At 47.2% G+C, this 22061-nt stretch overlaps 4 protein-coding genes across 7 annotated transcripts in view; 1 reads left to right on the forward strand and 3 right to left on the reverse strand.

Annotated features, from left to right (window-relative positions):
• The window catches only part of pop1 (POP1 homolog, ribonuclease P/MRP subunit), a 34173-nt gene extending 33777 nt beyond the window's left edge, over positions 1 to 396 (reverse strand). The window contains exon 1 of one of the 2 annotated variants that reach the window (XM_036938159.1): positions 302 to 396. Coding sequence is in view for 1 of the 2 variants with exons in the window: in XM_036938156.1 (XP_036794051.1) it covers positions 253 to 258 (6 nt within the window). In the remaining variant the exon portion in view is untranslated. Of the gene's footprint in view, positions 1 to 252 lie in introns of both variants that reach the window. The other variant, XM_036938156.1, reaches the window with a different exon arrangement.
• Positions 397 to 606: 210 nt separating this feature from the next.
• Positions 607 to 6672, forward strand: LOC110510520 (2-iminobutanoate/2-iminopropanoate deaminase). The gene is made up of 6 exons (XM_036938166.1): positions 607 to 813; positions 1723 to 1828; positions 4804 to 4858; positions 4956 to 5024; positions 6203 to 6258; positions 6443 to 6672. The coding sequence occupies exons 1-6, from the start codon at positions 749 to 751 to the stop codon at positions 6500 to 6502; spliced, it is 411 nt and encodes a 136-aa protein (XP_036794061.1). The 5' UTR covers positions 607 to 748; the 3' UTR covers positions 6503 to 6672.
• Positions 6673 to 9579: 2907 nt separating this feature from the next.
• Positions 9580 to 10297, reverse strand: LOC118937724. The gene is made up of 2 exons (XM_036938190.1): positions 10209 to 10297; positions 9580 to 10155 (listed from the first exon to the last, which is right to left on the reverse strand). Exons 1-2 carry the CDS (start codon positions 10273 to 10275, stop codon positions 9611 to 9613), a joined length of 612 nt encoding a protein of 203 aa, XP_036794085.1. The 5' UTR covers positions 10276 to 10297; the 3' UTR covers positions 9580 to 9610.
• Positions 9615 to 22061, reverse strand: part of LOC118937723 (skin secretory protein xP2-like) — a 32518-nt gene continuing 20071 nt past the window's right edge. Inside the window, exons 2-5 of one of the 3 annotated variants that reach the window (XR_005035118.1) lie at positions 16630 to 17832; positions 12205 to 12331; positions 11793 to 11897; positions 9615 to 11694 (exon numbers count right to left, since the gene is read on the reverse strand). Coding sequence is in view for 2 of the 3 variants with exons in the window: in XM_036938172.1 (XP_036794067.1) it covers positions 12234 to 12331; positions 16630 to 17832 (1301 nt within the window). In the remaining variant the exon portion in view is untranslated. Of the gene's footprint in view, positions 11898 to 12204; positions 12332 to 16629; positions 17833 to 22061 lie in introns of all 3 variants that reach the window. The other 2 variants (XM_036938186.1, XM_036938172.1) reach the window with 2 other exon arrangements.

Consider the following 22061-nt stretch of genomic DNA (forward strand, 5'->3'; position numbering starts at 1 on the left):
GCTAGTGGTGCTGTCAAAAAATGATCCCATCCTGGGACACGAGCAGGCTACTAGCTACGATTTAAGAGTGAATTGCACAGTCACTGATCGGATGTTATGGTCAGCAAATCTTTGAAAGACTATCAATCTCCACCTCAGCAGTATAGCTAGCTAAATTAGCTACTTAGCAAGCTTGATACACATTGGGACATCATGCGACTACTTTGCATGACACAAACAGGCTACGCCAACGAGTTTTATGAAGTTATCCACTTCCATCACACCACAGTGTATTTGTAAAGGTAACTGAAAATATATTCACTTTCAAATCCTGAATGGAGGAACAGTGATATTTCAAAACCACGCCGTAAACTCACATTTACGTCTACAGCTCTTCCGCATAAATATGACGTATATCTTGTTCCGGTTAAATTGTGTTCATGGGAAACGTAGTATATAGTAGATATTTTTTAAATGTTATTTAACCTTTATTTATGTTGTAGCTATACTTAATCACGTCAATAAAATATCGCTAAATTGAATTTAGCGTCATTTCGGTTTTTGGGCAAGAATTAGTACCCTGCCAATACCCACAACGATTACAATGATATAAATTGTGGGTCTATGGAACCTGTAGGCCCGTTTAGTTGAGACTTTACGGTAGTAGACGCGCTCTACCAGCTGATCTGTCATTTCAGACCTCCACGGGCTTCAGAGCAGGAACTTCTTTGTTTTAAGTGAAGACTTTTTTTTGTGTCCAATTCTAATCATGTCTTCGATCATCAGGAAGATAATCAACACCACTAAAGCGCCAGCAGCTATCGGGCCGTACAGGTAGGTGGTCTGTGCAGCCTTTATCACACTGTTGATCTGAAGGTGTCGAACTAATTTTTTTAAATCAAATCAAATCAAATTGATCGCATACACATATTTAGCAAGATGCTATTGTGGTTGTAGCGAAATGCTTGTGTTCCTATCTTCAACGGCGCTATAGTATCTAACAGTGCAGGAGCACGATGTTAAATAATGGAATATAGAAATATTAGGACGAGCAATGTCGGAGTCCGGAGTATTTATGTATATATAAGAATAGTATATTCTTGTTTGCATTCATTCAGCAAGCAACTATTTTAAACATTGTTCGTGTGTCTGCGCAGGGTACTATGAATCTCACATGCTGTATTGGCATTTCTGTTCCGTCTGTGAAGGGACATTCGCGGTCTGTTACGGTAGGGGGTGTCACCCCTTTTTACCCAATAATCGTGGGAGGTGGAGCTTTGGCGCTGCTGTAAACTGGAGAAAGAGAGACTTGAGTTTTATTTCAGGTTAAAGTGCTTTTTGACTGAAGGCCTGTGACTGGCAGAGTTGGCACAGAGGGTATGTGTTGGAATGGAGCATTCTGTGGACTGGCACTGTCGTTGCTCCACGTTCCCTTAAACGCCTACTGTATTACACACTATTGTATTACATGACATTCAGAAACAGTCCCCAGTATGGTTGCTCAGTTTAACCAGTAGGTGGCAGTAAAGTATCAATTTAGATACCTGGAAAGTCAAACAACGTTAATTGTGTTCTGGATGGAAAAGACTGAGGACATTTTATTTGTTTGCTTCATTTAAGTAGTAGTAGTAGTGTCTATAATATCTTGACTGTGACAGAGAACAACATTTCACCTGCCCCATGTTGGTACATATCTTATCAGCTGTCCAGTCCTGTGTTCATATTCGTTGTTCTGTCTCCCAGCCAGGCGGTGGTGGTGGACAGGACCATGTACGTGTCAGGCCAGCTGGGGATGGACCCTGCCTCTGGTCAGCTGGTGGAGGGAGGGGTCCAGGCTCAGACCAAACAGGTGAGGTGAAGCTTAGAACCCGTCCCCCCCCGTCCCCCCTCCTCCTTCTCAGTTACAACCACAGGACATAGAACAGGGATGAAGCAGATGGGGGGGGGGGGGTTGTGAAACTCACTCCTCAGACTGAAGTGTTTCCACTCTTGCGCTGCTGAATAGCTGACTCGTCAGTGGTGAGACTAGACAAGATGCTTCAGGGGGTTGGTCATCAGTGGTGAGACTAGACAAGATGCTTCAGGAGGTTGGTCATCAGTGGTGAGACTAGACAAGATGCTTCAGGGGGTTGGTCATCAGTGGTGAGACTAGACAAGATGCTTCAGGAGGTTGGTCATCAGTGGTGAGACTAGACAAGATGCTTCAGGAGGTTGGTCATCAGTGGTGAGACTAGACAAGATGCTTCAGGGGGTTGGTCATCAGTGGTGAGACTAGACAAGATGCTTCAGGAGGTTGGTCATCAGTGGTGAGACTAGACAAGATGCTTCAGGAGGTTGGTCATCAGTGGTGAGACTAGACAAGATGCTTCAGGGGGTTGGTCATCAGTGGTGAGACTAGACAAGATGCTTCAGGGGGTTGGTCATCAGTGGTGAGACTAGACAAGATGCTTCAGGAGGTTGGTCATCAGTGGTGAGACTAGACAAGATGCTTCAGGAGGTTGGTCATCAGTGGTGAGACTAGACAAGATGCTTCAGGAGGTCGGTCATCAGTGGTGAGACTAGACAAGATGCTTCAGGAGGTTGGTCATCAGTGGTGAGACTGGATGAGATGCTTCAGGAGGTTGGTCATCAGTGGTGAGACTGGATGAGATGCTTCAGGGGGTTGGTCATCAGTGGTGAGACTAGACAAGATGCTTCAGGAGGTTGGTCATCAGTGGTGAGACTAGACAAGATGCTTCAGGAGGTTGGTCATCAGTGGTGAGACTGGATGAGATGCTTCAGGAGGTCGGGCATGTGTGTTTGCGAGGCAGATGTCCTAGGATCAAGCCTCGGTATTAGCTGAATCAGGAGGAAGCTGTACTCATTAAGCGACATTTTACACTCATTAGATATCAAAGTTAATTAAACATTTAGGAATAGAATTACCCCAAACAATCTCTTCTCAGGTAGCCTAGTGGTTAGAGTGTAGGGGCGGCAGGTAGCCTAGTGGTTAGAGTGTAGAGGCGATAGGTAGCCTAGTGGTTAGAGTGTATGGGCGGCAGGTAGCCTAGTGGTTAGAGTGGAGGGGCGGCAGGTAACCTAGTGGTTAGAGTGGAGGGGCGGCAGGTAGCCTAGTGGTTAGTGTGTATGGGCGACAGGTAGCCTAGTGGTTAGAGTGGAGGGGCGGCAGGTAACCTAGTGGTTAGAGTGGAGGGGCGGCAGGTAGCCTAGTGGTTAGAGTGTATGGGCGGCAGGTAGCCTAGTGGTTAGAGTGTAGGGGCGGCAGGTAGCCTAGTGGTTAGAGTGTTGGGCCAGTAACCGAAAGGTTGCTGGATCGAATCCCTGAGTTGACTGGGTACAAATTTGTCATTCTGCCACTGAGCAAGGCAGTTAACCCATTGTTCCCCTGAGCAAGACAGTTAACCCACTCTTCCCCTGAACAAGACAGTTAACCCACTGTTCCCCTGAACAAGACAGTTAACCCACTGTTCCCCTGAACAAGACAGTTAACCCACTGTTCCCCTGAACAAGACAGTTAACCCACAGTTCCCCTGAACAAGACAGTTAACCCACAGTTCCCCTGAACAAGGCAGTTAACCCACTGTTCCCCTGAGCAAGGCACTTAACCCACTGTTCCCCTGAACAAGGCAGTTAACCCACTGTTCCCCTGAACAAGGCAGTTAACCTACTGTTTCCCCTGAACGAGGCAGTTAACCCACTGTTTCCCCTGAACAAGGCAGTTAACCCACTGTTTCCCCTGAACAAGGCAGTTAACCCACTGTTTCCCCTGAACAAGGCAGTTAACCCACTGTTTCCCCTGAACAAGGCAGTTAACCCACTGTTTCCCCTGAACAAGGCAGTTAACCTACTGTTTCCCCTGAACGAGGCAGTTAACCCACTGTTCCCCTGAACGAGGCAGTTAACCCACTGTTCCCCTGAACGAGGCAGTTAACCCACTGTTCCCCTGAACAAGGCAGTTAACCCACTGTTCCCCTGAACAAGGCAGTTAACCCACTGTTCCCCTGAACGAGGCAGTTAACCCACTGTTCCCCTGAACAAGGCAGTTAACCCACTGTTCCCCTGAACAAGGCAGTTAACCCACTGTTCCCCTGAACAAGGCAGTTAACCCACTGTTCCCCGGAACAAGGCAGTTAACCCACTGTTCCCCGGAACAAGACAGTTAACCCACTGTTCCCCGGAACAAGACAGTTAACCCACTGTTTCCCCTGAACAAGGCAGTTAACCCACTGTTTCCCCTGAACAAGGCAGTTAACCCACTGTTTCCCCTGAACAAGGCAGTTAACCCACTGTTTCCCCTGAACAAGGCAGTTAACCCACTGTTTCCCCTGAACAAGGCAGTTAACCCACTGTTTCCCCTGAACGAGGCAGTTAACCCACTGTTCCCCTGAACGAGGCAGTTAACCCATTGTTCCCCTGAACAAGGCAGTTAACCCACTGTTCCCCTGAACAAGGCAGTTAACCCACTGTTCCCCTGAAAGAGGCAGTTAACCCACTGTTCCCCTGAACAAGGCAGTTAACCCACTGTTCCCCTGAACAAGGCAGTTAACCCACTGTTCCCCTGAAAGAGGCAGTTAACCCACTGTTCCCCTGAACAAGGCAGTTAACCCACTGTTCCCCTGAACAAGGCAGTTAACCCACTGTTCCCCTGAACAAGGCAGTTAACCCACTGTTCCCCTGAAAAAGGCAGTTAACCCACTGTTCCCCTGAACAAGGCAGTTAACCCATTGTTCCCCGGGCGCCGTGGAAGTCGATTGTGTCAGTTAAATGCGGAAGACACATTTCAGTTGAATGCATTCCCTTTCCCTCTATTTCTATCCCATACAGGCTCTGGTAAACATGGGGGAGATCCTGAAGGAAGCAGGGTGTGGATATGACAGTGGTAAGTTATGATGTTTTTATAAAAACTTATATTAGATGTTTATAAACTGTATCTAGCAAAACCATGAATTTCCTGTTTTGTTTTTCTTTTCCCACAGTCGTGAAAACCACAGTTCTTTTGGCTGACATGAATGACTTCGTCAGTGTGAATGATGTCTATAAAACATGTAAGTTTCTCTGTTGTTGGGATTCTTCCTGTTGAATATTCATGTTTTTGGGATTCTTCCTGTTGAATATTCATGTTTTTGGGATCCTTCCTGTTGAATATTTATGTTGTTGGGATCCTTCTTGTTGGATTCTCTGAATATTCATGTTGTTGGGATCCTTCTTGTTGGATTCTCTGAATATTCATGTTGTTGGGATCCTTCTTGTTGGATTCTGAATATTCATATTGTTGGGATCCTTCCTGTTGAATATTCATGTTTTTGGGATCCTTCCTGTTGGATTCTCTGAATATCCATATTGTTGGGATCCTTCTTGTTTTGTTATGCTGATATGTATTAGAAGTATTCTGAAGGTTATCTGGCACTTCACATAGTGTCCACAAGGTGTCACTTTCCCAAGAAACTGAGTATGGTATGTAAGGGAGGCGCACTTCACATAGTGTCCACAAGGTGTCACTTTCCCAAGAGACGGAGTATGGCATGCAAGGGAGGTGGGGATGATCATGTTTGTGGCACTTCCCTTGAGTAGGTTTGAGCACTGCCATGACAGTGACTGGAGTTAAAGGTAGAGGTACCTACCTTCATACAGATTCAGTCAGCATCTAAACCTCACTGACCTGATTGACAAGCCGTGTCTGTCTACGTAAGATGATTCCCTAACAACTTGGACTGCATGTTGGTTAAGGGCGCTGTACTGCAGCGGCAGCTGTGCCACCAGAGACTCTGGGTTCGCGCCCAGGCTCTGTTGTAACCGGCCGCAACCGACGCACAATTGGCCTAGCGTCGTCCGGGTTAGGGAGGAGTTGGCCAGTAGGGATATCCTTGTCTCATCGCGCACCAGCGACTCCTGTGGCGGGCCGGGGCAAGGTGCGCTAACCAAGGTCGCCAGGTGCACGGTGTTTCCTCCGACACATTGGTGCGGCTGGCTTCCGGGTTGGATGCGCGCTGTGTTAAGAAGCAGTGCGGCTTGGTTGGGTTGTGTATCGGAGGACGCATGACCTTCAACCTTCGTCTCTCCCGAGCCCGTACGGGAGTTGTAGCGATGAGACAAAACAATTGGATACCACGAAATTGGGGAGAAAACGGGTACATTTATATATTTTTTTTAATAGATAAAAAGACGTTAATTATGTCTTGTATCAGATCTACAGTATGTTACCATGTCTGTGTTCCTCTTTTAGTTTTCAGCAGTAGCTTCCCAGCTAGGGCTGCCTACCAGGTCGCTGCTCTGCCCAGGGTGAGGATCTGACGCTTCGTCTCCTTACACTGTTTCCATGGCGATACAGAACCTAACCATGTGATGTTACTGACCACAAACCTGAGAAGTACTTGAATGCTATTTTTGTCTCGGTCTCTCTGTGTGTCTCTGTCTCTCTCTCTCTCTCTGTGTCTCTCTCTCTCTCTTTGTGTCTCTCTCTCAGGGTGGGCTTGTAGAGATTGAAGCTGTTGCTGTTCTGGGCCCTCTGACTGAGGTCTCTTGATGTAGCCTAAACGTCAGCGACAGAACAGGAAAAAAATCAACAACTCCCATGTCCCATAAAATGACGTGCCATCACAATACCAGCGTATAGTGAATCATTTCCATTGGTTAAGATGGTCCAATAAAACATCACTTCCTGTTTAAAAATAAAGTCAAAACAAATGAATAGAATGTATGTAGCTATTTTCCAAATGATTTAAACCACTGAGTGAGTTTATTGGTGAATAAATCTGTGACATTTTGTAGAAGACTGTTGCAGGTTCTACAGCATCATTCTTATTGGCTGCTGAGGACCTATGTGATGAGGTAATGGTTCTGGTACTTCCTGACTGACAACGGTTGCTCACCACATCAACTGTGCAGTCGGTCATCAGATGATGTGGGTTAGCTGATATGTTAACTACCTATCCAGGTATCAGGTGATGTGGGTTAGCTGATATGTTAACTACCTATTCAGGTATCAGGTGATGTGTGTTAGCTGATACATTAACTACCTATCCAGGTATCATATGCTGTGGGGTAGCTGATATCCAGGTATCATATGATGTGGGGTAGCTGATATCCAGGTATCAGGTGATGTGGGGTAGCTGATATCCAGGTATCAGGTGATGTGGGGTAGCTGATATCCAGGCATTTATAAGATCTGACGTGGGTTAGCAGCGTAGTCCGACAGGAATCCAACCTGGGTGCTGCTTGTAATGGCATTAGAGCCTGATACCCCTCTCTCTAGCTCCAAACCAAACCCTTCCCCTCTCTCTCTCCAAACCAAACCCTTCCCCTCTCCAGTTCCAAACCCTTCCCCTCTCCAGTTCTTAACCCTTCCCCTCTCTCTCTCCAGCTCCAAACCAAACTCAGTCTAGGTATTAGTAGACAAAGCTTTATTTCGACTGTCCAGACAGTTTAGTGCAGAACACAGAAAGCTCTTATCAGAATGAATATATAACACTGTTTCAAGGTCTGGCATAGAAAATAACATCAAACCTCTTTAATCCTATTGCCCAACACACCTACTAAAAATCACAGTCTCTCTACAATGGCATGCAGAGCCATTGATAAGTTCAGGGGGAGGTTGACAGATTGAACCTTTTGGGAAATGCCAGCTAGGTATTAAGAGACTCCAAAGTTGTTGTTCAGGATGAACCAGACTCCTGTGGCTGTCTTATCTAATACCAAGACCTTTGTTTAATCTTTTGCATTCCAGCCGGAGGTGGTTGTAGAAGGTAGAGGAGCTGTAGTGTGTGTTGGCTCAGGTCTGTGTATGAAGGGAGAGGAGCTGTAGTGTGTGTTGGCTCAGGACTGTGTCTGAAGGTAACAGGTTATTCCCAGGTGAAGAGAGGACAGGTAAAAGGTAGAAACCTACAAGTGACGGCTCCATGTTATTATAAATAACAAAGGTAGAAATCAAAGTTTAAATAACTTTATTTTATTTTTTTAACCATTGAGTGTTTTTCACACTGAATGGTTCATTTACACTCGATTTGGTACCTCATGTCCTACTGCATCGAGATCAGGACTCCTCCTCAAACAGACAGACTCATCATGAATCTATATATAGTGACATCATGTCCTACTGCATCGAGATCAGGACTCCTCTTCAAACAGACAAACTCATCATGAATCTATATATAGTGACATCACGTCCTACTGCATCGAGATCAGGAGGACACCTCAAACAGACAGACTCATCATGAATCTATATATAGTGACATTTTGAAACAAACAAGGTGAGAAAGAGGAGAACTAAACAGACTGACCAGGTAAACGCTATGATCACTTGTTAAATCCACTTTAAAATCAGTGTAGATGAAGGGGGAAGAGACCAGTTAAAATCAGTGTAGATGAAGAGGAAGAGACCAGTTAAAATCATTGTAGATGAAGGGGAAGAGACAGGTTAAAATCAGTGTAGATGAAGAGGAAGAGACCAGTTAAAATCAGTGTAGATGAAGAGGAAGAGACCAGTTAAAATCAGTGTAGATGAAGAGGAAGAGACCAGTTAAAATCATTGTAGATGAAGGGGAAGAGACCAGTTAAAATCAGTGTAGATGAAGAGGAAGAGACCAGTTAAAATCAGTGTAGATGAAGAGGAAGAGACCAGTTAAAATCATTGTAGATGAAGGGGAAGAGACAGGTTAAAATCAGTGTAGATGAAGGGGAAGAGACAGGTTAAAATCAGTGTAGATGAAGGGGAAGAGACAGGTTAAAATCAGTGTAGATGAAGGGGAAGAGACAGGTTAAAATCAGTGTAGATGAAGGGGAAGAGACAGGTTAAAATCAGTGTAGATGAAGGGGAAGACCGGTTAAAGAAGGATTTATAAGCTTTTCGACAGTTGAGACATGGATTGTGTGTGGCTTTAAGAGCCGTTGAACGGGGTATGGTAGTAGGTGGTAGTAGGTGGTAGTAGGTGGTAGTAGGTGGTAGTAGGTGCCAGGTGCACCGGTTTGAACAGGGGTATGGTAGTAGGTGCCAGGCGCCCCGGTTTGAACAGGGGTATGGTAGTAGGTGCCAGGCGCCCCGGTTTGAACAGGGTATGGTAGTAGGTGCCAGGCGCCCCGGTTTGAACAGGGGTATGGTAGTAGGTGCCAGGCGCCCCGGTTTGAACAGGGTATGGTAGTAGGTGCCAGGCGCCCCGGTTTGAACAGGGGTATGGTAGTAGGTGCCAGGCGCCCCGGTTTGTGTCAAGAACTGCAACGCTGCTGGGGTTTTCACACAACAGTTTCCCGCGTGTATCAAGAATGGTTCACCACCCAAAAGATAACCAGCCAACTTGACACAACTGTGGGAAGCATTGGAGTCAACATGGGGCCAGCATCCCTGTGGAACGCTTTCGACACCTTGTAGAGTCCATGACCCGACACATTGAGGCTGTTCTGAGGGCAACTCAATATTAGGGAAGGTGTTCTTAATGTTTTGTTCACTCAGTGTAAATTCTCTTCTCAACATTTCACTGTACACTCCGGGTCTACTGTTAAGCTCTTAGTATTCCTTATCTACCTGTTAAATAACCATATTGAAGTAATCATTCATTCATTAATGACTTCCCCCATCAGCAGGGTTCAGTCTAGTCCAGTCCAGTCCACATCAGCAGGGTTCAGTCTAGTCCAGTCCAGTCTAGTCCACATCAGCAGGGTTCAGTCTAGTCCAGAAGAACAGGTTGAGTTCCACATCAGCAGGGTTCAGTCTAGTCCAGAAGAACAGGTTGAGTCCCCCATCAGCAGGGTTCAGTCTAGTCCAGAAGAACAGGTTGAGTTCCACATCAGCAGGGTTCAGTCTAGTCCAGAAGAACAGGTTGAGTTCCACATCAGCAGGGTTCAGTCTAGTCCAGAAGAACAGGTTGAGTTCCACATCAGCAGGGTTCAGTCTAGTCCAGAAGAACAGGTTGAGTCCCCCATCAGCAGGGTTCAGTCTAGTCCAGAAGAACAGGTTGAGTTCCACATCAGCAGGGTTCAGTCTAGTCCAGAAGAACAGGTTGAGTTCCACATCAGCAGGGTTCAGTCTAGTCCAGAAGAACAGGTTGAGTTCCACATCAGCAGGGTTCAGTCTAGTCCAGAAGAACAGGTTGAGTTCCACATCAGCGGGGTTCAGTCTAGTCCAGAAGAACAGGTTGAGTTCCACATCAGCAGGGTTCAGTCTAGTCCAGAAGAACAGTTTGTTAGGTTGAGTTCCACATCAGCGGGGTCCAGTCTAGTCCAGAAGAACAGTTTGTTAGATTGTTTGGCTTGTCTTCCTCTTTCAGAGCAGCTAGTAAAAGTCAAGTAGTATTTATTATGAAACATTCTCCCACCGAGAAGCTGTTCAACACAACGTTGACTCCATATTGACAACCTTAAAGTGACCGTGTAGTCTGTCTCTGAACCTCAACTTCACAGTTTGTTGCTAAAGTAGTGCATCGTTTGGCTTCAACACAGCTGTCTGTTAGAGAGAGTCAGAGTTCAGTTGAAAGCCCAGGTGGCTCCAGGTTATTGGGAGTCAGAGAGTTCAGTTGAAAGCCCAGGTGGCTCCAGGTTATTGGGAGTCGGAGAGTTCAGTTGGAAGCCCAGGTGTCTCCAGGTTACATGGTTGGAAGCCCAGGTGTCTCCATGTTACATGGTAGGAAGCCCAGGTGTCTCCAGGCTACATGGTTGGAAGCCCAGGTGTCTCCAGGCTACATGGTTGGAAGCCCAGGTGTCTCCAGGCTACATGGTAGGAAGCCCAGGGGTCTCCAGGTTACATGGTTGGAAGCCCAGGTGTCTCCAGGTTACATGGTTGGAAGCCCAGGTGTCTCCAGGTTACATGGTTGGAAGCCCAGGTGTCTCCAGGTTACATGGTTGGAAGCCCAGGTGTCTCCAGGTTACATGGTAGGAAGCCCAGGTGTCTCCAGGTTACATGGTTGGAAGCCCAGGTGTCTCCAGGCTACATGGTTGGAAGCCCAGGTGTCTCCAGGCTACATGGTTGGAAGCCCAGGTGTCTCCAGGTTACATGGTAGGAAGCCCAGGTGTCTCCAGGCTACATGGTTGGAAGCCCAGGTGTCTCCAGGTTACATGGTTGGAAGCCCAGGTGTCTCCAGGTTACATGGTTGGAAGCCCATGTGTCTCCAGGCTACATGGTAGGAAGCCCAGGTGTCTCCAGGTTACATGGTTGGAAGCCCAGGTGTCTCTAGGTTACATGGTTGGAAGCCCAGGTGTCTCCAGGTTACATGGTTGGAAGCCCAGGTGTCTCCAGGTTACATGGTTGGAAGCCCCGGTGTCTCCAGATTACATGGTTGGAAGCCCAGGTGTCTCCAGGTTACATGGTTGGAAGCCCAGGTGTCTCCAGGTTCCGTGGTTGGAAGCCCAGGTGTCTCCAGGTTACATGGTTGGAAGCCCAGGTGTCTCCAGGTTACATGGTTGGAAGCCCAGGTGTCTCCAGGTTACATGGTAATTCTCTTTTAATGTTATTGCCAATAGAAGAAGAAAAGTGACCCATCCATATTTCCAGGATGGGAAGGCACTTTGGTGACAAGACTCTCCGTCTGAAATTACACCTTATCCCCTCATCAGGGAATTAGGTGCCATTTGGGACACACCCTGACAGGAATATGTATTGAGCTGGTCTGTCATCGTTGTGGCAGATGATTGTGTGTGTGTGTTTTAACTTCCTGGTCTGTCATCGTTGTGGCAGATGAGTGTGTGTGTGTTTTAACTTCCTGGTCTGTCATCGTTGTAGCAGATGAGTGTGTGTGTGTTTTAATTTCCTGGTCTGTCATCGTTGTGGCAGATGAGTGTATGTGTGTTTTAACTTCCTGGTCTGTCATCGTTGTAGCAGATTAGTGTATGTGTGTTTTTAACTTCCTGGTCTTTGGGTTGTGCATCTTATCTACAAATCGTCTCTGAATGTAAAAACGGAGGTTTTATCCAAGAAGGTTGTGTTTCCCAGGCCACTGAAAGACACAAACATAACAAATTGTATTTAGTTACACATGCTTGTATATCGAGTAACATAAGCACATAATTCAATAATCAAGTTAATTAGATTCCTTGTTCATAGACATTAAGCATTATACCCTTATATACACATCATCAAGTCCTTGAAATTGGGGAAAATTCAAAATAATTTATATCCAATGAAAGATTCACACAATGTTGTTTTCCATTGAATTTGCTTAGTGGCATGTCACCATCTGTGAGAATAGTTCAATGTTTTTAATGAGTGTCTGTTCTGTCTGGGTATCATCTGGGGGGTCTTACCAGCGGCCTCCTCAGTTTGACCTCTCTTCTTAGTTCTGTTTCTTGTCTTTCTCTGCTTCCTGTGCCACTCCAGCCAACACCAAGGCCGCTGCTTCCTGTGCCACCTCCGACACAACCACCGGAACACCTGGAAAACAACACACACAAGAAATCAACGCCTGGCGGGTCGTGTGTGTGTGTGTGTGCGTGTGTGTGTGTGTTTGTGTGCGTGTGTGTGTGTGTTTGAAGTTAATGTGTGACATTCCAACATGAACGGCCTTCGTGCCATTGAACTTTTAACATAGAACAACAAAGACGGAGCAGAGAGCCCTAAAGTCTAACCTCTCTGTTAGCAGATTATCTTGTTCAGCAGAGCCGGCTTGGTGAATAGTAGCAGAGAGCCCAGAGTCTAACCTCTCTGTTACCAGATTATCTTGTTCAGCAGAGCCGGCTTGGTGAATAGTAGCAGAGAGCCCAGAATCAAACCTCTCTCTGTTACCAGATCATCTTGTTCAGCAGAGCCGGCTTGGTGAATAGTAGCAGAGAGCCCAGAGTCTAACCTCTCTGTTACCAGATTATCTTGTTCAGCAGAGCCGGCTTGGTGAATAGTAGCAGAGAGCCCAGAGTCTAACCTCTCTGTTACCAGATTATCTTGTTCAGCAGAGCCGGCTTGGTGAATAGTAGCAGAGAGCCCAGAATCAAACCTCTCTCTGTTACCAGATCATCTTGTTCAGCAGAGCCGGCTTGGTGAATAACCTGGTTATAGGGTGTGTGTCCAGCCATGCAAACAGCATTCACCACAGAGAGAGAGAGTTATGCAACTCCTGACAGTAGCATGTGCAACTGAAGGGGTGGGTCCTCTCTCTCTGCCTAAAAAGGACAGTTTGTTCCTTATGTGTTTGGAGAGTGGAGGGGCAGACGGACAGACTAGGAACCACTGGAGAGCTCTACTACTCAGTCTGCATGTCTGGTAGGTAGGTAGGTAGAGAGAGAGAGAGAGAACCACTACCCATAACCACAGGAACTGACTGTAGGCCTACACATAGTGGGCTGTACAGTACCTGTAACCATAGGAACTGACTGTGGGCCTACACATAGTGGGCTGTACAGTACCCGTAACCACAGGAACTGACTGTAGGTCTACACATAGTGGGCTGTACAGTACCCGTAACCACAGGAACTGACTGTGGGCCTACACATAGTGGGCTGTACAGTACCCGTAACCACAGGAACTGACTGTAGACCTACACATAGTGGGCTGTACAGTACCCGTAACCACAGGAACTGACTGTAGGCCTACACATAGTGGGCTGTACAGTACCCGTAACCACAGGAACTGACTGTAGGCCTACACATAGTGGGCTGTACAGTACCCGTAACCATAGGAACTGACTGTAGGCCTACACATAGTGGGCTGTACAGTAGCAGTGGTTTTCCTGGTAGTGGATATAAAGGTAACAGAACTTTGGGCTCATCACATGTTCCTGGGCAGCACTACATAGACGGGTTACCTATAGCTAAACATAGCCCTGAAACAGAGCATGGCTTTTCCTCTGTGACTCAGGGGAAATCTCCTCAACTCAAACAGACATGCTGGACTTATCTTCACCCTCATTTAAACACAGAATAATTTCACTATCTGCTCCACTAAAAGAAAGAGGGCTGATTCATGCTACAACTGTGATTATGAACATTTTATACTGCGATTGTGAAGATTCTATTGTGATTGTGAAGATTCAATTGTGATTGTGAAGATTCTATTGTGATTGTGAAGTTTCTATTGTGAAGATTCTATTGTGATTGTGAAGTTTCTATTGTGATTGCAAAGATTCTATCGTGATTGTGTAGATTCTATTCTGAAGCTTCTATTGTGATTGCGAAGATTCTACTGTGATTGTGAAGATTCTATTGTGATTGTGAAGATTCTATTGTGATTGTGAAGATTTATGGTGGGGTTCTGACATGCTTTGGCCAGAACAGTGGGATAATAACCTAATCTCAACTATTTCATGACAAGGGGCCATGAGTAAACATTAATTATCTACCTAATGACCTACTACGAGTCACTAGACAGACTCAATTCTCTTCTGCTCTCCCAACGGTCACGTCAAAATGTACAGTTCACTTGACAAACATTTGCATCTGAACTGAGGAGTGGGGAGAGAGGACATCCCAGTCAACAGTGCAGAAGTCTTATCTGGGTAATTCACAGAGCACAATGAGAGAGGGGGGAGAGAGAGAGGGGGGGGGAGAGAGAGAGGGGGGAGAGAGAGAAAGAGAGAGAGGGGAGAGAAAGAGAGAGGGGGGAGAGAAAGAGACAGAGGGTGGAGAGAAAGAGAGAGAGGGGGGAGAGAAAGAGAGAGAGGGTGGAGAGAAAGAGAGAGAGGGTGTCTCAGACTGCGTGACTGGGGCTATTGTGTTGGTCAGGGCCTCATGACGAAGTGACACACTAGAACAGCTTTTAGTCCTTCAGTAGAGACTACTGCATGGTGTCTGGAGAGACTACTGCATGGTGTCTGGAGAGACTACTGCATGGTGTCTGGAGAGACTACTGCATGGTGTCTGGAGAGACTACTGCATGGTGTCTGTAGAGGCTACTGCATGGTGTCTGTAGAGGCTACTGCATGGTGTCTATAGAGGCTACTGCATGGTGTCTGTAGAGACTACTGCATGATGTCTGTAGAGACTACTGCATGATGTCTTACAGGCAGCATTATCTGTCCTGATGTTAACAGGAAATCAGTTTTGGGGTCAGGATACCTCCTCCTAAATCAGTGAGGGTGTCTGATACCTCCTCCTAGTCAGTGAGGGTGTCTGATACCTCCTCCTGGTCAGTGAGGGTGTCTGATACCTTCTCCTAGTCAGTGTCGGATACCTCCTCCTAGTCAGTGAGGGTGTCTGATACCTCCTCCTAGTCAGTGAGGGTGTCTGATACCTCCTCCTAGTCAGTGTCTGATACCTCCTCCTAGTCAGTGTCTGATACCTCCTCCTAGTCAGTGTCTGATACCTCCTCCTAGTCAGTGTCTGATACCTCCTCCTAGTCAGTGTCTGATACCTCCTCCTAGTCAGTGTCTGATACCTCCTCCTAGTCAGTGTCTGATACCTCCTCCTAGTCAGTCAGGGTGTCTGATACCTCCTCCTAGTCAGTGAGTGTGTCTGATACCTCCTCCTAGTCAGTGAGGGTGTCTGATACCTCCTCCTAGTCAGTCAGGGTGTCTGATACCTCCTCCTAGTCAGTGAGGGTGTCTGATACCTCCTCCTAGTCAGTGAGGGTGTCTGATACCTCCTCCTAGTCAGTGAGGGTGTCTGATACCTCCTCCTAGTCAGTGAGGGTGTCTGATACCTCCTCCTAGTCAGTGAGGGTGTCTGATACCTCCTCCTAGTCAGTGAGGGTGTCTGATACCTCCTCCTAGTCAGTGAGGGTGTCTGATTTCTCCTCCTAGTCAGTGAGGGTGTTGGATACCTCTTGGTAACCAGTGAGGTAAGTAGACTATGGAGACCTTGGGGGGTATGCTACGTTTGTGAGAATACATTTCACCTATTTATAGACTCCGTACAACAGTCTTCAAACAACTCTGTGGGTGAGTAAATACGCTGGTCTGTTGGTCTGAACACGCTCTCCGTCTCTCCCCACGTCTCACGCTCACCGTCTCTCCCCACATCTCACGCTCACCGTCTCTCCCCACATCTCACGCTCTTCATCTCTCCCCACATCTCACGCTCACCGTCTCTCCCCACATTTCATCACATGCTGACTGTCTCTCCCCACATCTCATCACATGCTGACTGTCTCTCCCCACATCTCATCACATGCTGACTGTCTCTCCCCACATCTCATCACATGCTCACCGTCTCTCCCCACATCTCATGCTCTCCGTCTCTCCCCACATCATGCATGTTTGCAGCGATGTCTTCTCAGCTATTTGTGCCTGGGGCAGGGGAGGACCAACCATTTTCCAGATAAGCCTGATCCGGCAGGCTACAACAGACTGACTGACACACCTTATTTAGGTCAGGAGAGACAGGTGTTCTAGGTAACATATCAATTTAGTGAATCTATGAGCTGGAAGAACAATCATAACCTCCTTGGGGCTAATCAGGACAATAAATGGCAGCCATTTTGCTCTGTGGAATTTAATTGTCCCTCAGTACAAATCAGTTGGTGCTGTGTTACTGAGGTGAAATGTGACCACACCATAATCGCAATGCAACTATTTGTGAGCCTGGTAAATACATCATGTTTATCTTGAACTGTAAATGCAAAATAGTCCAAGAAACTCTATTTTTGCGGGACCTTCACACACTTAAGTGAGTGATGACTATAGCTACAGTATGTTCAAGTATTTTGGTATTCAAGTATTTCAACATGGTTGACGTTTGATGACGGTTTAAATATGTAGAGTGATTGTGTCCGTGAGGATGAAGCGTTAAAGGAGGAGTACATACCATCAATCTCTGGGATTGAGATAGCAGGAGTAGGCGGAGCCACAGGAGCAGGGGTGGCTGGTGTTAGCTCTGGGGCAGGAGTAGGCGGGGCCACAGGAGCAGGGGTGGCTGGTGTTAGCTCTGGGGCAGGGGTAGGGGCGTCTGAGGGAGCAGGAGCAAGGGCGGCTGGTGTTAGCTCAGGGGCGGCTTCGGGAGCAGGGGTAGGAGTCTCTACTGCAGGCTCTGGGGCTGGAGCTGTCACCTCACCTGGGGCCTCCACTGGTCCTGGGGCCTCTACAGGCTCATTGGCAACGGCTGCTACAGGGGCCTCCACAGCCACAGGGGTGGTTATTGGCTCTGCTGCAGGCTCAGCAGCAACAACAAGGTCAGTTATGAGGCCACTGGGTACAGGGGCCTCCACAGCGGGGGCCCCCTCTGGGACAGCGGCCACAGGCTCAGCAGCAGGGATTACTGGCTCAGGGACAGCGGCCACAGGGGCTGGAGCATCTTTGGTCTCCTCTTTTGGGGCTGGAGCTGGTGTCTCCGCTGTCGGGGGTGGAGCTGGGGTCTCCTCTGTCGGGGCTGGAGCTGGGGTCTCCTCTGTCGGGGCTGGAGCTGGGGTCTCCTCTGTCGGGGCTGGAGCTGGGGTCTCCTCTGTCGGGGCTGGAGCTGGGGTCTCCTCTGTCGGGGCTGGAGCTGGGGTCTCCTCTGTCGGGGCTGGAGCTGGGGTCTCCTCTGTCGGGGCTGGAGCAGCCTCTGGGACAGTTTCAGCCACCTCGACTGGGGCAGCAGCTTCCACAGGTGCAGCTGCCTCGACAAGGGTAGCCACCTCCACTGCAGCTCCAGTTTCAACAACAGGGGACTCCTCAGACACCACTGTCTCAGCAGGAGCCTCTGCCACAGGAGCGGCCTCAACCACGACAGCCTCAACAGGGGCCACCACCTCCACTGGGACCACAGCCTCTACTAAGAACACAGCCTCTGAAGGGACCTCTGCAACTACAGCTGCAGCCTCAGCAGGGGCTTCAGGGGGAACCTCTGGCTCGGCTGCAGCCAGCATCTCCAGGACCTGGTCCTCCTCCCATCCAGACCCCATGGTCTCCAGGGCCTCTGAGGCCATGATGACGGGTTCCTCAGAGTCATCAGTCAGGGCACTCTGGACAGGAAGCTGCATCTGGTCAGCGATGGTCTCCGTGTCCTCCGAGATGTGACCATTCCCGACAACTGGAATAAAAACACAGAAAAACATGGAGGTTCATGAGAGAAATGTATTTCTAGGTTTAACCTGACATCTGACACCAGATCCACCTGTAACGTTCCTGATAGAAGATCACAGCAAAACGTTTCTCCACTTTATTGAATTCCAAACATTGGTTAAGTTGAACTAATAATGAAGGATCACCGTGCTTCTACACCTGCATTGCTTGCTGTTTTGGGGGTTTTAGGCTGGGTTTCTGTACAGCACTTTGAGATATCAGCTGATGTACGAAGGGCTATATAAATACATTTGATTTGATCTGATAGGCTTGAATGCCTGAAATTCAAGCAATTATGACTTATCAGCATTGACCCCGTGTCTGTGTTGTCATGAACCAATCTAGTTGTGTTGTAGTCAACCATCTTCAGACACATGCAGCACTCTGCCACAGTAACACCTACAACATTCCATAGTGACTCCTGCTAACCCAATCCATGATCTACTGCCACGGTAACACCTACAACATTCCATAGTGACTCCTGCTAACCCAATCCATGATCTACTGCCACGGTAACACCTACAACATTCCATAGTGACTCCTGCTAACCCAATCCATGATCTACTGCCACGGTAACACCTAAAACATTCCATAGTAACTCCTGCTAACCCAATCCATGATCTACTGCCACGGTAACACCTACAACATTCCATAGTGACTCCTGCTAACCCAATCCATGATCTACTGCCACAGTAACACCTAAAACATTCCATAGTGACTCCTGCTAACCCAATCCATGATCTACTGCCACGGTAACACCTAAAACATTCCATAGTGACTCCTGCTAACCCAATCCATGATCTACTGCCACGGTAACACCTAAAACATTCCATAGTGACTCCTGCTAACCCAATCCATGATCTACTGCCACGGTAACACCTAAAACATTCCATAGTGACTCCTGCTAACCCAATCCATGATCTACTGCCATGGTAACACCTAAAACATTCCATAGTAACTCCTGCTAACCCAATCCATGATCTACTGCCACGGTAACACCTAAAACATTCTATAGTGACTCCTGCTAACCCAATCCATGATCTACTGCCACGGTAACACCTAAAACATTCCATAGTGACTCCTGCTAACCCAATCCATGATCTACTGCCACGGTAACACCTACAACATTCCATAGTGACTCCTGCTAACCCAATCCATGATCTACTGCCACAGTAACACCTAAAACATTCCATAGTGACTCCTGCTAACCCAATCCATGATCTACTGCCACGGTAACACCTAAAACATTCCATAGTGACTCCTGCTAACCCAATCCATGATCTACTGCCACGGTAACACCTAAAACATTCCATAGTGACTCCTGCTAACCCAATCCATGATCTACTGCCACAGTAACACCTACAACATTCCATAGTAACTCCTGCTAACCCAATCCATGATCTACTGCCACGGTAACACCTACAACATTCCATAGTAACTCCTGCTAACCCAATCCATGATCTACTGCCACGGTAACACCTAAAACATTCCATAGTGACTCCTGCTAACCCAATCCATGATCTACTGCCACGGTAACACCTAAAACATTCCATAGTGACTCCTGCTAACCCAATCCATGATCTACTGCCACGGTAACACCTAAAACATTCCATAGTGACTCCTGCTAACCCAATCCATGATCTACTGCCACGGTAACACCTAAAACATTCCATAGTGACTCCTGCTAACCCAATCCATGATCTACTGCCACAGCCAACTAAAGAAACGATTGTGCAACTGACAGAGATGAGAGGTTTAAAGCTCAGTAAGGAGACGCAAGGTTAACATAATATTAATCTGAAACGCGGTCAGTATTTATCTGAAACGGGGTCCGTATTTATCTGAAACGTGGTTAGTATTTATCTGAAATAAGCTTGGGGGGGTGGGATAACTAGTCCCCAAGGACCTAAAGTAATAATGTCCATGGTATTACATACAGAGTAATACATGCTGCTGATCTAATGGAACATTCCATCTAAATCTATTACATACAGAGTAATACATGCTGCTGATCTAATGGAACATTCCATCTAAATCTATTACATACATGCTGCTGATCTAATGGAACATTCCATCTAAATCTATTACATACATGCTGCTGATCTAATGGAACATTCCATCTAAATCTATTACATACAGAGTAATACATGCTGCTGATCTAATGGAACATTCCATCTAAATCTATTACATACATGCTGCTGATCTAGTGGAACATTCCATCTAAATCTATTACATACTGAGACTGAACCACTACAGTACGGTCAGTCACAAGCTCCTTTATAATTAGTCAAATAACTATAGGTTTCCACATGGAAAATGTGCTTTAGATGTAATGGATTAGATGTCAGGGATTAGATGTCAGGGATTAGATGTCAGGGATTAGATGTCAGGGATTAGATGTAAAGCAACAAATCAATCTACAGAACATAGAACAACGATGAGCTGTTCACTGTTGGTGTCGCTGTTGCAGATGCCAAAGTTCAGAAAGGTCAAATGCACCATTTGCTGTCAAAGGTGACACCGACTCTTCAGGGTACCTGTCATGTTAAATCAACCATTATGTTGTGAAGAGGGGAACCGTTTTCCCCCCTTTTGTATTCTAATGCTTTGGTTGTTGGAGCATCCTGAAGTATTTTAAACTGCTGTTGAAATATGACTGAACAGAAAGTGGGCCCCTTGGTAAGAGAGTCCAGTTGGTTTGACTCAGCAGTGGGCCCCTTGGTAAGAGAGTCCAGTTGGTTTGACTCAGCAGTGGGCCCCTTGGTAAGAGAGTCCAGTTGGTTTGACTCAGCAGTGGGCCCCTTGGTAAGAGAGTCCAGTTGGTTTGACTCAGCAGTGGACCCCTTGGTAAGAGAGTCCAGTTGGTTTGACTCAGCAGTGGGCCCCTTGGTAAGAGAGTCCAGTTGGTTTGACTCAGCAGTGGACCCCTTGGTAAGAGAGTCCAGTTGGTTTGACTCAGCAGTGGGCCCCTTGGTAAGAGAGTCCAGTTGGTTTGACTCAGCAGTGGGCCCCTTGGTAAGAGAGTCCAGTTGGTTTGACTCAGCAGTGAGGGAAAACAATAAAGGACACAGAGAATCTCTGGGACATGCGGGAACTTAAAAAGATGAAAATTTCCCCGGGGGGGGGGGGGGGGGGGGGGGGGGTTGAAGAATGTGATTTATTGAAAACAACCTGTGGTTTTCTCTGAGCCCTGAGGACAAGGTTCACCCTAGTTATGAAACTGAACGAGGAAGTGTATATGAATGATACAGACCAGATGGGGGACATATCCATCCAAGTGGTAGGCTACCGGACACCTGGGAAACACACAACAGATCGTCTGAGACTGGTCCCAGATCTGTTTGTGTTGTATAGCCTACGTCTAGGACGTTTCACAATACAATGAATTGCCATAGGAGTTGGCAAGACAGCACTAACAGATCTGGGACCAGTCTGCCTGCAAAAACAGTTCAGGAAATCTATTCTAAGACTGATCACAACCCTTCGTATTATTTAATCCATGTCTCTGTTAACTCCATCTGATTGTTTCATGCATGACATAAACCAAAAAATGATCAAATTAGACACTGCAGCTTCCCGGTTTGGTTTGACTGTCGTTGTCCCTAAAGACCAGGGAGCAATGACTGGAAAGGAATGTGATGGGCTGGCACAAAATAGGAAGCAACCAGACCAATGGAAGACAAGCAAACAGAGAGAGATGGATTTGGAGGTCTACATGAGGAGTTATGGGTTGATGAGGAGTTATGGGGTGATGAGGAGTTATGGGGTGATGAGGAATTATGGGGTGATGAGGAGCTATGGGGTGATGTGATGAGGAGCTATGGGGTGATGTGATGAGGAGCTATGGGGTGATGTGATGAGGAGCTATGGGGTGATGTGATGAGGAGCTATGGGGTGATGTGATGAAGAGCTATGGGGTGATGAGGAGCTATGGGGCGATGTGATGAGGAGCTATGGGGCGATGTGATGAGGAGCTATGGGGCGATGTGATGAGGAGCTATGGGGTGATGAGGAGCTATGGGGCGATGTGATGAGGAGCTATGGGGTGATGAGGAGCTATGGGGTGGTGTGATGAGGAGCTATGGGGTGGTGTGATGAGGAGCTATGGGGTGGTGTGATGAGGAGCTATGGGGTGATGACTAGCTATGGGGTGAAGAGGAGCTATGGGGTGATGAGGAGCTATGGGGTGAAGAGGAG

Source organism: Oncorhynchus mykiss, chromosome 2, assembly GCF_013265735.2.
Source record: "Oncorhynchus mykiss isolate Arlee chromosome 2, USDA_OmykA_1.1, whole genome shotgun sequence".
Classification (NCBI taxonomy): domain Eukaryota; kingdom Metazoa; phylum Chordata; class Actinopteri; order Salmoniformes; family Salmonidae; genus Oncorhynchus; species Oncorhynchus mykiss.

What these genes read in the sequence shown, in the direction of transcription:
- LOC110510520 (XM_036938166.1), top strand. Translation starts at nt 749, where the DNA reads ATGTCTTCGATCATCAGGAAGATAATCAACACCACTAAAGCGCCAGCA. An exon ending in GAATGATGTCTATAAAACAT is followed by an intron (nt 5,025 to 6,202) that starts GTAAGTTTCTCT and finishes TTCCTCTTTTAG; the next exon opens with TTTTCAGCAGTAGCTTCCCA. An exon ending in AGGTCGCTGCTCTGCCCAGG is followed by an intron (nt 6,259 to 6,442) that starts GTGAGGATCTGA and finishes TCTCTCTCTCAG; the next exon opens with GGTGGGCTTGTAGAGATTGA.
- LOC118937724 (XM_036938190.1), bottom strand. Translation starts at nt 10,275, where the DNA reads ATGTTTCATAATAAATACTACTTGACTTTTACTAGCTGCTCTGAAAGA. An exon ending in AGGAAGACAAGCCAAACAAT is followed by an intron (nt 10,156 to 10,208) that starts CTAACAAACTGT and finishes GTGGAACTCAAC; the next exon opens with CTAACAAACTGTTCTTCTGG.